The sequence below is a fragment of the Vombatus ursinus genome, unplaced genomic scaffold (genome assembly GCF_900497805.2).
Source record: "Vombatus ursinus unplaced genomic scaffold, bare-nosed wombat genome assembly UNPS02014772.1, whole genome shotgun sequence".
Taxonomy (NCBI): domain Eukaryota; kingdom Metazoa; phylum Chordata; class Mammalia; order Diprotodontia; family Vombatidae; genus Vombatus; species Vombatus ursinus.
In genome coordinates this window covers 2063181-2076825 of record NW_020954550.1, presented here as the reverse complement: position 1 = coordinate 2076825, position 13645 = coordinate 2063181, and the positions used below count along the sequence as shown (strand labels likewise).

General features: G+C 38.4%; 1 protein-coding gene across 3 annotated transcripts in view; it reads left to right on the top strand.

Annotated features, from left to right (window-relative positions):
* The window catches only part of ZBED3 (zinc finger BED-type containing 3), a 118585-nt gene that overhangs the window by 28054 nt on the left and 76886 nt on the right, over nucleotides 1-13645 (top strand). The window contains exon 4 of one of the 3 annotated variants that reach the window (XM_027863589.1): nucleotides 10760-11255. The exons of the other annotated variants lie outside the window; for them this stretch is intronic. Within the exon in view, the coding sequence (XP_027719390.1) occupies nucleotides 10760-10800 (41 nt within the window). The 3' untranslated portion in view covers nucleotides 10801-11255. Of the gene's footprint in view, nucleotides 1-10759; nucleotides 11256-13645 lie in introns of those variants that run through there. 3 annotated transcript variants of the gene reach the window in all.

The following is a 13645-nucleotide window of genomic DNA, read 5'->3' as shown; positions in this document are numbered from 1 at the left end:
AGTTTTACCAGCAGAAGTACAGGAAGTTGTATATACAGTGCAGAGTTGAGGTGAAATGTCAAGTGCCTTTATTAGCACAACTACAAACTGCTGTTCTGATGAGGTTTACATCGTTGCCTTCCCAGCAAGTAGGAATAGTAGTTATAAGTTGTTACAGAATCCTGTTTTTTAAGTTTGGTTCTGTATATAAGGCGCTGTAACAAGTCTTTTATGTTTAACGTGCCTCATTTGTATATATGAGTAAACTAACTCATCCCTAATTTGTATTATACATTAAGTACCTTTCTAAGAACCTAGATGTGAGCCATAATCTAATTTACTCTACAGAAAATAATGTGCCAGGGCACAGGGGTGGTAGTCTTAATGAGCTATCTTGGACATATTGCATGCCTGGGTGTGAAAGTACAGGATATATGGACTGGGCACGTTACTCTAGTCCATATGCCCTTTCAAGGTAGATGCATATATTTTGTATATACTTATATGTGTACATGTTTCCTTCTATAGAACATAAGCTCATTGAGAACAAAGATGTTTCATTTTTGGTTTTGTTTATGTAGAAGGCAGGAAATTTGCAAAAGACTTTATATGAAGGCCTACATGTAGATGAGGAGTTCCATGTACCATCCTCTTGTTCCACTATATATGGAAATACTATTTTAGAAAAAGGAAAGAAAGGAAGGCCATTGAATCAACTTTTGATTAAAATGCAGAGAAGAGAATAGAATGAAGGCCAGAAAGAAGCTGTAACACAGGAGCTTCTGGGCTCCGACCTCTAGGTTCGCTCTGGATCCAGACAAGACAGGAAGACAGCAGCAGAGACATATGGTAAGGAGCTAATTTACTTTATTCTTCTCGATTACTCTTCTAGCAGGGGCCAATGAGAATGAGAATAGGAGCACCAGGTCCTACAGCATCCCCCTAAGCCTTGATGGTGGCAGGTCGAAGCAAAGCACAGCTTTCAGCTTTCACATTCTACATTTTGTGCTCACTGACCAGTGCCTACTTGATTTATAGAGAAACGGACAAAAAAGGTATTTTGTCAGCATTAGGCTCATAAGTTTACATTAACTTTAGCAATATTGTGGTGACAACACAGAGCAGGTGCAGTGGGCTGTTTACAACTTAAGATCAAATTTTATATTAGTTATGGTTATGTAACGAGGTACGAGCACAGTAAAATTGTTTACAAGCCATGATCCTGGAAATTAGTATCTAAAAAAAACCCCCAAAAAACAAATCCACCTTACATACAGAAGAACAGACAAAAAGGATAGCTTTGAAAGCTAAGGATGAGATTACACTTTTAAAAGAAAAGCCAACTGTACATGATAGAGATCTGTAATTTCATGGACGATCCTTCCCCACTCCTACCCCACCAACCCCATCATTCTATGTATGTGGAAGTATTCTATTTGTTCATTTAGGAATGAAAATAAATTTTGGAAAAGAAATGTATTGTATGGTGTTTGCTGTGAAACAAAATGAATGAAAAAATAAAAAAGCAAACATACTATACAGAAAGCCAGGCTGAGTGAAGGTCCTTGCTTCTTGTTTCTTGCTCTCCTAGAGGGTGCTGTCTGACCTCCGTCATTTACCACAACAGGAATTAACACCTGTTCAAGTCAGGTGGTGACTGGGGTTTACCTGAGTCTGGCCAGATGAGCTCCCTTCTCTCTAACTACCCAGAGATACAAAGGCTCACTGCTGCTGCTGTTTGTCCTTCATTCTCTCGAAGAGGACCATGACATCAGGGAGGTGATGTCAGGAGTGCAAGTGAATTGGATGTAAATGAGGGAGGGCTGTGCAAAATCACCAGCCTCACTTTCTCCTCCAGAGCCATCTGGGTCCAGCCAGCGGCAAGACGTAGATCAGGATGACTGGAGATAGTCCTGGAAGCAGTGGGAGACCTTGGCCTTTTTAAGCTAAGGTCTTTCCCAGGTCTCAGTTTGACTTTGCCCAAATGAATGTAAATTTCGATCAGTGAAACTTCAAAATATGTCTTGGGGGTTTACAAGCTAGATGTTTTGCTTTTTTTTTTTTTTGGTTAGGCAGTGGGGTTAAGTGACTTGCCCAGGGTCATACAGCTAGTAAGTGTTATGTGTCTGAGGCTGGATTTGAACTCAGGTCCTCCTGAATCCAGGACCAGTGCTCTATCCACTGCGCCACCTAGCTGCCACCCCCCCAGATTTCTTTCTTAAGGACCATGCCTTAAGCCCAGATCACTCTGGCTTTCCTTGATTGGCCAACAATAGGTCCCAGCCCAAGCCCCACAGGGTCACTGTTTCAACCCTAATGGCGCAGAGTAAATGTAAATAGCATTTTTTTTTCTGTTTTGGCCAGAAACCCTGAGGGTATTCCCCTCCTAGATTGACTTTATTTTGTGTGTGTGTTTGTGTTTTTTAACTAGGTAAAAGAAGCCATTCTCTGCCTCATTTCTTTTCTTTTTAATTTTATTTATTTATTTTTAATTTTCAACATTCATTTCCATAAGATTTTGCATTTTAAATTTACTCCCCCTCTCCCAAAGACGGCATGCAATCTGATATAGGCTCTACATATACATTCATGTTAAACATTTTCACATTAGTCATGTTATAAAGAAAAATTAGAACCAATGGGAGGAGCCATGAGAAAGAAGAAACAAAACCAAAAAAAGGAGCAAATAGTCTGCTTCCATCTACATTCAGACTCCATTGTTCTTTTCGGGGATGTGGATAGCATTTTCCATCATGAATCTTTTGGAGTTGTCTTATATCCTTGCATCGCTGAGAAGAGCTAAATCTATCAAAGTTAGTCATTGTACAATGTTGATGTTACTGTGTATAATGTTCTCCTGGTTCTGCTCACTTCACTCAGTATCAGTCCATACAAGTTTTTCCAGGTTTTTCTGAAGTGTACCTGCTCATCATTTCTTGTAGCACAATAATATTCCATTACATTTATGTACCACAATTTGTTCAGCCATTCCCCAATTGATGGGCATCCCCTCAATTTCCAATTCTTTGCCACCACAAAGAGAGCTGCTGTAAATATTTTTGTACGTGTGGGGCCTTTTCCCATTTTTATGATCTCTTTGGGATACAGACCTAGAAGTGATATCGCTGAGTCAAAGGGTATGTATAGTCCTTTGGGCATAGTTCCAAATTGCTCTCTAGGATGGTTGGATCCGTTCACAACTCTGTCAACGATGCATTAGTGTTCCAATTTTCCCAAATCTTCTCCATTGTTTATCATTTTCCTGTTATGTTAGCCAATCTGATAGATGTGATGTGGTACCTCAGACTTGCTTTGATTTGTACTTCTCTAATCAATAATGATTCAGAGCATTTTTTGTATGACTATAGATAGCTTTAATTTCTTCATCTAAAAGCTGCCTGTTCATATCCTTTGACCATTTATCAATTGAGGAATGACTTGTATTCTTATAAATTTGATTCTTTTCTCTATATATTTTAGAAATGAAACCTTTATCAGAGACACTGACTGTAAAAATTGTTTCCCAGCTTTCTGATTCCCTACTAATCTTGGTTGCATTGACTTTATTTGTGCAAAAATTTTTCAATTTAATGTAACCAAAATTATTTATTTTGCATTTCATAATGTTCTCTGTCTCTTGTTTGGTCATAAATTCTTGCATTCTCCGTAGATCTGACAGGCAAACTGTTCCTCGCTCTCCTAGTTTGCTTATAGTATCAGCCCTTATATCTAAATTGTGTATCCATTTTGACTTTATCTTGATATACGGTGTGAGATGTTAGACTGTGCCTACTTTCTGACATACTACTTTCCAGTATTCCCAGCAGTTTTTGTTAAATAGTGAGTTCTCATCCCAGAAGCTGGAGTCTTCAGGTTTATCAAATAGTAGATTATTATAGTCATTGGCTATTGTGTCTTGTGTACCTAACCTATTCCGTTGATCCACCAGTCTTATTTCTTAGCAAGTGCCAAGTAGTTTTGATGATTGCTGCTTTATAATACAATTTAAGATCTGGTACAGCTAGGCTACCTTCCCTTGCATTTCTTTTCATTAATTCCCTTGATATTCTGGACCTTTTGTTCTTCCAGATGAATTTTGTTGTTATTTTTTCTAGTTCTATAAAATAAGTTTTTGATAATTTGGTATGGCACTGAATAAGTAATTTAATTTAGGTGGAATTGTCATCTTTATATTAGCTTGGCCTACCCATGAGCAACTGATATTTTTCCAATTATTTAGATCAGACTTTATTTGTATGAAAAGTGTTTTATAATTGTGTTCATATAGTTCCTGGATTTGTCTTGGCAGGTAGACTTCCAAATATTTTATAATGTCTACAGTAATTTTAAATAGAATTTCTCTTTCTATCTCTTGCTGTTGGGCTTTGTTGGTAATATATGGAAATGCCAATGATTTGTGTTTTTTTTTTAATATCCTGCAACTTTGCTGAAGTTGTTTATTATTTCAAGTAATTTTTTACTTGATTCTCTAGGATTCTCTAAGTATACCATCATATCATCTGCAAATAGTGATAGCTTTGTTTCTTCTTTGCCTATTCTAATTCCTTCAATTTCTTTTTCTTCTTATTGCTAAAGCTAACATTTCTAGTACAATATTGAATAACAGTGGTGATAATGGACATCCTTATTTCATCCCCAATCTTATTGGAAATGCTGCTAGCCCATCCCCATTAGATACAATGTTTGCTGATAGTTTTAGATAGATGTTACTTATCATTTTAAGGAAGACTCCATTTATTCCTATTCTCTCTCATGTTTTTAATAGAAGTGGGTGTTGTATTTTGTCAAAAGCTTTTTCTGCATCTATTGAGATACTCCTATGATTTCTATTAATTTTGTTGTTGATATGGTCAATTATGCTGATAATTTTCCTAATATTGAACCAGCCCTTCATTCCAGGTATAAATCCTGCCTGGTCATAGTGTATTACCCTTATGAGAAGTTGCTGTAATCTTTTTGCTAATATTTTATTTAAAATTTTTGCATCTATATTCATTAGGGAAATTGCTCTATAATTTTCTTTCTCTGTTTTGACTCTTCCTGGTTTAGGCATCAGCACTATTTTTGTATCATAAAAAAAAATTTGGTAGGACTCCTTCACCTGTTTTCCCGAGTAGTTTATATAGTATTGGAATTAATTGTTCTTTAAATGTTTGATAGAATTCACTTGTAAATTCATCTGGCCTGGGAAATTTTTTCTTAGGGAGTTCACTGATGGCTTGTCCAATTTCTTTTTCTGAAATGGGGTTATTTAAGTATTTTATTTCCTCTTCTGTTAATCTGGGCCATTTATATTTTTGTAAATATTCATCTATTTCATTAAGATTGTCAAATTTATTGGCATACAGTTGGGCAAAATAACTCCTAATTATTTTAATTTCTTCTTGGTGATGAATTCAACCTTTTCATTTTTGATACTGGTAATTTGGTTTTCTTCTTTCCTTTTTTTAAACCAAATTAACCAAAGGTTTATCTATTTTAATAAACCAGGTCTTAGTTTGATTTATTAGTTCAATAGTTTTCTTAATTTCAATTTTATTACTCTCTCCTTTGATTTTCAGAATTTCTAATTTGGTATTTAATTGGGGATTTTTAATTTGTTCTTTTTCTAGCTTTTTTAGTTGCATGCCCAATTCGTTGATATGTTTTCTTATTTTATTTATGTAAGCATTTAGAGATATAAAACTTTCCCTAAGAACTGCTTTCACTGCATCTCATAAGTTTTGATATGTTGTCTCATTATTGTCATTCTATTGGATGAAGTTATTGCTTGTTTCTGTGATTTGTTGTTCGACCCACTCATTCTTTAGGATTAGAATATTTAGTTTTAATTAATTTTTAGTCTATCTTTCCATGGCCCTGTATTACATGTAATTTTTATTGCATCATGATCTTAAAAGGATGCATTTAATATTTCTACTTTTTTGCATTGGATTGTGAGGTTTTTATGCTCTAATACATGGTCAGTTTTTGTGTAGGTGCCATGTACTGCTGAGAAAAAGGTATATTTCTTTCTATCCCTATTCAGTTTTTTACAGAGGTCTACCATATCTAATGTTGCTAAAATTATATTCACCTCCTTAACTTCTTGTTTATTTTGTGGTTAGATTTATCTAGTTCTGAGAGGGGGAGGTTGAGGTCCCCCACTAGTATAGTTTTGCTGTCTAATTTCTTCTCTAAGAATTTGGATGTTGCACCTCTTGGTGTATATATGTTTAGTAATGATATTACTTCATTGTCTATGTCTCCATTTAGCAGGATGTAGTTTCCTTCCTTATCTCTTTTAATTAGATCTATTTTTGGTTTTGCTTTATGTGAAAGCAGGATTGCTACACTTGCCTTTTTTTTTTTTAACTACAGTCGAAGCATACTATATTCTACTCCAGCCTTATATACCTTTACTCTGTGTCTATCCCTCTGCTTCAAATGTGTTTCTTGTAAACAACATATAGGATTATGGTTCTTAATCTACTTTGCTATCTGCTTCCATTTTATGGGAGAGTTCATTCCATTCACATTCACAGTCATGATTACTATCTGTGTCTTTCTCTCCATCCTATTTTCCAGACTCTTTACGTTTTTCTCTCTCCTTTCTCCCTTTCCCTCCTCATTAGAGTTTTGCTTTTGACCACCCCTCCCTCAATATGCCTTCCCTTCTATCAGCTCCTTCTCTTTTCTTTCCCTTTTCCATTACTACTTCTTCCCTCCCTTCTATCCACCCCCTCTCTTTTCCTTTCTCCTCCTACTTCCTATAGGGTAAATTATATTTCTGTACCTGAGTATGTTATTCCCTCTTTGAGCCAAATCTGATGAGAGTAAGGTTCAAATACAGCTCATCTCCCTCCCTTCTTTCCCTCTACTGTAATAGGTCTTTGCACGTCTTCATGTGATATAATTTACTCTTTTTGCCTCCTCCTTTCCTCTTCTCCCAGTATAATCCATTTTCACAACTTAATTATATTTTTTAATCATCACATCACAGTCAACTTGTACCCACACCCTCTGTCTATATATACTCCCTTCTAAATGTCATAATAAAGATACAGTTTTCAAAGTTAAACTTAGTTTAACTTAGTACCTCCTATGTAACAGGCACCATGCTAGGTCCTAGGGATACAAGTTACAAGTATCATCTTCCCATGTAGGGATGTAAACAGTTTGCCCTTATTAATAACATGTTGTTTTTTTCTTTCCTGTTTACCTTTTTATGCCTCTCTTGAGTTTTGTATTTGAAGATCAAATTTTATGTTGAGCTCTAGTCATTTCATCAGGAAGGTTTTGAAGTCCCCTATTTCATTGAATTTCCATCTCCTCCCCTGAAAGATTATGCTCCATTTCCCTGAGTAGTTGATCCTTGGTTGTAATCCAAGTTCCTTTGCCTTATGGAATATCATATTTCAAGCCCTCCGATCTTTTAATGTAGAAGCTGCAAGGTCCTGTGCAATACTGACTGTGGTTCCATGATATTTAAATTGTTTCTTTCTAGCTGCTTGCAGTATTTTCTCCTTGACCTGATAATTCTGGAATATGGCTACAATATTCCTTGGAATTTTCAATTTGGGGTCTCTTTTAGGAGGTGATCGGTGGATTCTTTTGAAGACTATTTTATCCTCTGGTTCTTGGACCTCCAGGCAGTTTTCCTTGATGATTTCTTGAAAGATGCTTTCCAGGTTCTTTTTTTGATCATGGCTTTCAGGTAGACCAATAATTCTTAAATTATCTCTCTTGGATCTATTTTCCAGGTCAGTTGTTTTTCTAATTAGGTATTTTATGTTTTCTTCTGTTTTTTTTTTCATTTTTTTAATTTAGTTTGACTGATTCTTGATGTCTCATGGAGTCATTAGCTTCCACTTGCCCAATTCTAATTTTTAATGAATTGTTTTCTTCAATTATCTTTTGTATCTCCTTTTCCATTTAGGCCATTTTACTTTGTAAGGAGTTCTGCTCTTCAGTGAGTTTTTGTGCCTCCTTTTCCATTTGGTCAATTCTACTTTTTAAGGAATTGTTTTCTTCAGTGTGCTTTTTTTCCATTTGGCCAATTGTATTTTTTTTTTTTTGGGCTAGGCAGTGGGGTTGACTTGCCCAGGGTCACACAGCTAGTAAGTGTTATTTGTCTGAGGCTGGATTTGAACTCAGGTCCTCCTAAATCCAGGGCTGGTGCTCTATTCACTGCACCACCTAGTTGCCCTTGGCCAATTGTATTTTTTAAGAAATTGTTTTCTGGGGCAAGCAAAGTGGTGCAGTGGATAGAACACTGACCCTAGAGTCAGGAGGACCTGAGTTCAAATCCTGCCTCAGACACTTGACACAGCTGTGCGACCCTGGGCAAGTCACTTAACTCCAATTGCCTTACCAAAACATAAAAAAAGATTGTTTTCTGCAGTCAGTTTTTGTCCTTTTTCCAAGTTATTGACTCTCTTGAGTACCTCTCATTTCTTTTCCCAATTTTTCTTCTCTTTCATTTAACTTTTAAAATCCTTCTCAAGCTCTTCCAAGAAGGCTTTTTGGGCTTGACACCAGTTCATATTCCCCCTCTGAGGTTTTGAATGTGGGTCTGTTGACAGTGTTGTCCTCTTCTGAATTTGTGCCCTGATCTTCCCTCTCCCCATAGAAAAAATCTATAGTCATTGTTTCTGCTTTTTGCTCATGTTTGCCTATTTCCTGGCTTTTAAAGTTGAGCTCTCCTGCTGGAGCACAAGGGGTACTGTCCTAAACTTCTTGTGCTGGAGGCCAGGGACTTGATGCCTGCCTTTGTGTGCTGGGGCCTTCGGTGCTGGCAGCTGGAGGCTGTAGGGGCCTGGCAGCTTTACCTGGTGCTAAGTGGTGTGGTTGGCATGTGCTGAGGCCAGGTGAGTTTTGTTTTTGTTTTTGTTTTTGTTTTGTTTTGTTTTGCATTTCCCCAGTGCTACACTGAAGCTCTCGGTCGGGGTCGGGGGGTCTGGCCCCTGGAGGACACCTACTCAGAGGCATGGGAAGGTTTGGCTGCTGGAGGAAGCCTGCTCATTGGCCCACATGGTGGTTTTCCAAGCTGTAGTCTGCTTGTTCCCTTGCCTGTGCCAAGGCATTGGGGGAGCATCCTGGTATGGGCGCTTGTGTGCCCCCGGTGGTTTGCTGAGGTAGGGCTTGCTGCTGGCTTGCTGGGACGCCTCCTGTCCTGTACTTCTCCCCTTCCAACAGAGCAAGAGGGACATTTCCCAGTAATCCCCCAAGCCTCCCAGGTCAAAAGACTGTTGCATCCCTTCTTTCTGCTGGCTCTGCTGTTCCAGGATTTTTCCTGGGGTGATATCTTCTGGGTTCTAGAGGTTAATAAGGGAGAGCATGAGTGACTTACTGCTTGCTCCACCATCTTGGCTCCTGGAAATCTCTCTGCCTCCTTTCTTACCTAGCCTTAATCACTGAGAGGGCATTGCCTCAGTCATATTGAGACTTGTTAAAGATAATTGCATATAAAGGAATGACCCTTATTGGATTTTGAAGTTTTTATTTCACTTGTAGCTGTGGTTACAGAATATTCTCCTACACTACAGTATATTTTGTCCTCTGCTGCTGGAAGCTTGAATTCCACCCCTCCACCCCCACCCCAACTCCCACACATACATCCACTTTAATTTTGAATAAAACAACCTTCTGTTGTTTTCCTTGTCTTGGAATTCCCACCATTTGAACCCAAGATCTCCAAGGGTTATTCCATTTCCAGCATAGAGCACAGTGCCTGGCACACAGTAGGTGCTTAATAAATGCTTATTGATTGAATTCTATTGACCTGCCTCTTCAGACATGCCACTCGGAAGCCTCAAGTCTCTACCTCCTGCAGAGATTTCTTTTTGATTTGCCTTCATGGGTGGAAGGCAGACTCAGGGTCTGTTGCTGACTACCTGTTCACATGCTCTCTACCCTAGGAATCCATATAAGTGAAGGGAGGGAGGACTCTGGGCCCTCTAGGCCCCTCTGTTTCTGCTGCTGCCCACTATGTGTCCTAAAGGAAAGTCTGGCTGGTGAATCTCATTTGCTTCACTATAAGGTCCTTGTGGTGTCAATCAATGCAAACACAGAAAGGTTCAGAAGAATATCCGTAGTCCAATACAAGAAAACATGGAACACACACTGGGACAGTAGAGCAAGCCAGGGTATAGAGGGGACACACTTAAAATATGAAGGACAGTCAATGAAGATGGTAGAAAAGGTCCAGTCCTCTAAAACCTTGGTGGAATTGGGCTAAACCCACTGGGCCCCTAGAGGGAATGGGGCAACTTTCCAAGCCAGTAAACTCTTTGGGTTTTTATAGGGCTCTAATTTAGGTCTATAAAAACCTGGCGTTGATGGAAATAAGGAGCCTGGACCAAGGGACTGGTGTTGGCACGTGCTAAAACAACAACAAAGGTGGGACGTAAGACTTCTGGAGAATTGGTTGATACTCGACCAACCTTGTATCACTTCTGAATTTGCCTCTGTAACTTTTATCCGTTGTTCTTAGGTCTGCTCTGTGGACTAAGATGGACAAGTCTAATCCTGATTCTAATCAACTATGATAATCTAGCCTTTAATCTAGCCAATGTCTTTCCTCTTATTTTCCAAAAGAATGGTATGAAAGGCTGTCAAATACTTTGTTAAAGTATAGGTAAACTATTGCATCACCAGATCTACCAGTCTCGTAATTTTACCCAAAACGGAAGATGTGTTAGTCTGCAATAATCTATTTTTTGGGGGTGAGGATGGTATTTATTTATTTTTGAAGCTGGGTCTCCTTCTTTTGCCCAAGGTGGGAAGTTCCCGCACTACTCAGACACCATTTCAAATTGATGTAGGTGGTTGGACCTGCTCCAATTCTGACCCAGGCTGGTTTGTCTCCCCTCACAGACAACGCAATGGCTTCCTGTTCCTGGAGGCTTACCATATCGATGTTGAATGTTAGTGCCTTACTTCTGAAATAGCTTGTATGTATCTTGTTTGTACCAATCTCAATGGACTCCCCCAATAGAATGTGAGCTCCTTGAGAGCAGGGACTAATTTTTACCCTTTTTTTTTTTTTTAATTTCCACAATGCTTAGCACCTGGTATGAAGTAAGCATTTAATGCTTGTTGACTGACCACATAAACAAGTAGGACACTGACTTACAGCTCTCATGCTAGCAACAGTTAGTCTACCAAAGTCAGGAGGTGTTATGGGGCATCTTACTGTTTTGTCCTTCATTCTCGAAGAGGACCATGCCATCAGGGAGGTGATGCCATGACATGCAGGTGAATGGATTTAAGAGAGGGAGGGCTGTGCAAAGTCACCAGCCTCACCTTTTCCTCTGGAGCCATCTGGGTCAAGTGGTCAGATACGGAACAAGACAACTGGAGATGGCCCGTGATGCAGTGGGGGACCTCTGCCTCTCAACTTAATTGAGGCAGTGCCCTTTCAGTGATTGAGGCAAAGAATGGCCTCTTAAAAAAAATAGATCTGGGAGGGGAAGATCCTCAGGGTTTCTGGTCAAAACAGACACGATTGTTATTTACATTCATTCTGAGCCCATCAGGGCCCAAACAGTGACCAAGTAGGGCTTGGAGCGGGACCAGAGTGATTTGGGGTTAAGACTGGACTTTAAGAGAAGAAACCAAAACCACCACAAAATTCATCACCAAAGTGATGAGACCCATTCTCTAATAAACATATCAGACTCCCACAGCCATGTCAGTGTTACCCTCTTTAAAGTCATCGTGTTAGAGGTTCTGTAGTCATTCCAGTGATGTTGCCATTGCTCCAAACACATCCACAGCACATCGCCAGGAACAGCCTTCACAGCCTACATGACTCGCAGACTTTTCTATGTTCTCAGTGGTAGCATTTAATTTTTTGGAAAGAGCCAAATGACATTTATTTGGAGGCAAGTCTGGTGAATAAAGTGGAAGAAGTAATTCCATTTGAGGTATTTTTTTCCTCTGGTATTTTTTTCCCATTTAAAAAATGTGACTATAAGACATTGAGACTGGTTTTTTTGGTCACTCATAAACTCACTCTGATAATGCTGTATGTAAAGTTTAAGTAAAGGTACCATGGTCATTTTAGAGATTAAAAGCCCATTTTTAGTGAGTTAATGGTGTGAATGTATGCAGATAGTATTGGGGGTAATTGCATATTTAAATACTATTAAATATTTCTTTTTATGAAAGTCTTGATTATGATATTCTCTGAAAACTGATTTCATATTATTAAAAGTCTTTAAACCATAACATAAAATGCTAATGAAAGCCTTATTATTTCAGTACATAGTCTCTTGTGACTTTGATCAAGATAAGTAATGATCAGGTGAATGCCTTGGCAACCTTCCTGGCTTTGAAAGTCTTTTTATATAATAGGATACTAAGTAAAACTTTGTCACAATTTCAAATACATTTGATAATATTCCAACTACTTTCCCAAATCATCTTCTGCTTCTCTGCCAATGAAATTTTAATGCAGATGGGTAAGGATAGTTGTTTTTTTTTTAAACACTTAAGGCCTGCAGGGATTTTTGCAAAGTCAATAGCCCTTACTCCATAGGCACAATACCTAAATTAAAATTCTTTCCTACCTCTAGAGGGACTTCTTGACTTATGAATATCAACTCGTTTCCAGTTTGATCATATGTGAGGTTTATTATTCTGCATATATCAATATTGTGTTGTCTGAATTTAAGGACTGTGCAGCTAAATAAATTGAAGCCTCCTCAACAGTTCTTCCATTCTGTCAACACTGCACTTGTTCAGGATTACAGTTGAGGTCCAAACCCTTTCCTGCCAAAGGCCATAACTACAATTGAGTCTCGTAAGCAGCAACTGGGGTTCTGAACCTCTCCGGACACGTAAAGGCCAAGAAAAACTGAAAGCAGGGGTGAGAGGGTGTAAGTGGAATTCTTTACCTTCTTTTGGGTTGCTGGTGTCCTAGACCAGTGATAACAAACTCAAATAAAAACAGATCTATGTATTGACTCTGAAAACCACAAATTAACATTATGTAGTATTTTATTTTTACTTTATTAAACATTTACCAATCATGTTTTAATCTTAGTCAGGCCACCCTCTTAGGACTTTTGGAGCACATCCTAGTTTACAAGTTTGATACCTCTGTCCTAGACCATGGAGATAACTGAAGTTGCTTTATCTTTAGCACATGATTTTGGTTTTGAAGAGGTTTGAGCTGTGAGCTCAGAGAAAATTCGTAGTCCTCGATCTTATGGGTCATGTGACCTAGAAGTCCTTTCAATTTGTGACACTCAGCAGGACATTTTCAATTCTTTGGAAGAAGTTGTATTCCATACCTTGCTCCCATATGGCAACAGTGACAAAATGTTAGTATTAGAAAGATGGGCTTTTGCTTTCACGAGAAGCTTGGGGTCTGGAAAAGAGCTTTACAATTTCCCAAAGGCAATCCAACCTGTGATCCTCCTTTTTCTGTATGTACTGTTGATCCCAGATATAAACGGTGATGGATAAGCTTTATTGGGGGTCCACCAAAATGCATTATTAGTGAATGGTTGCTAATACCAGATGACAATGTCACAGCACACACTTTTGAAAGGGAGATCCAACACACCAGGGAGGAGATTTATTTAGGAAACAATTGTACCGAAAGACAAGGGTACAAGATTAATTAAAATAAGGTCTTTAAAATTCAGGACCACAA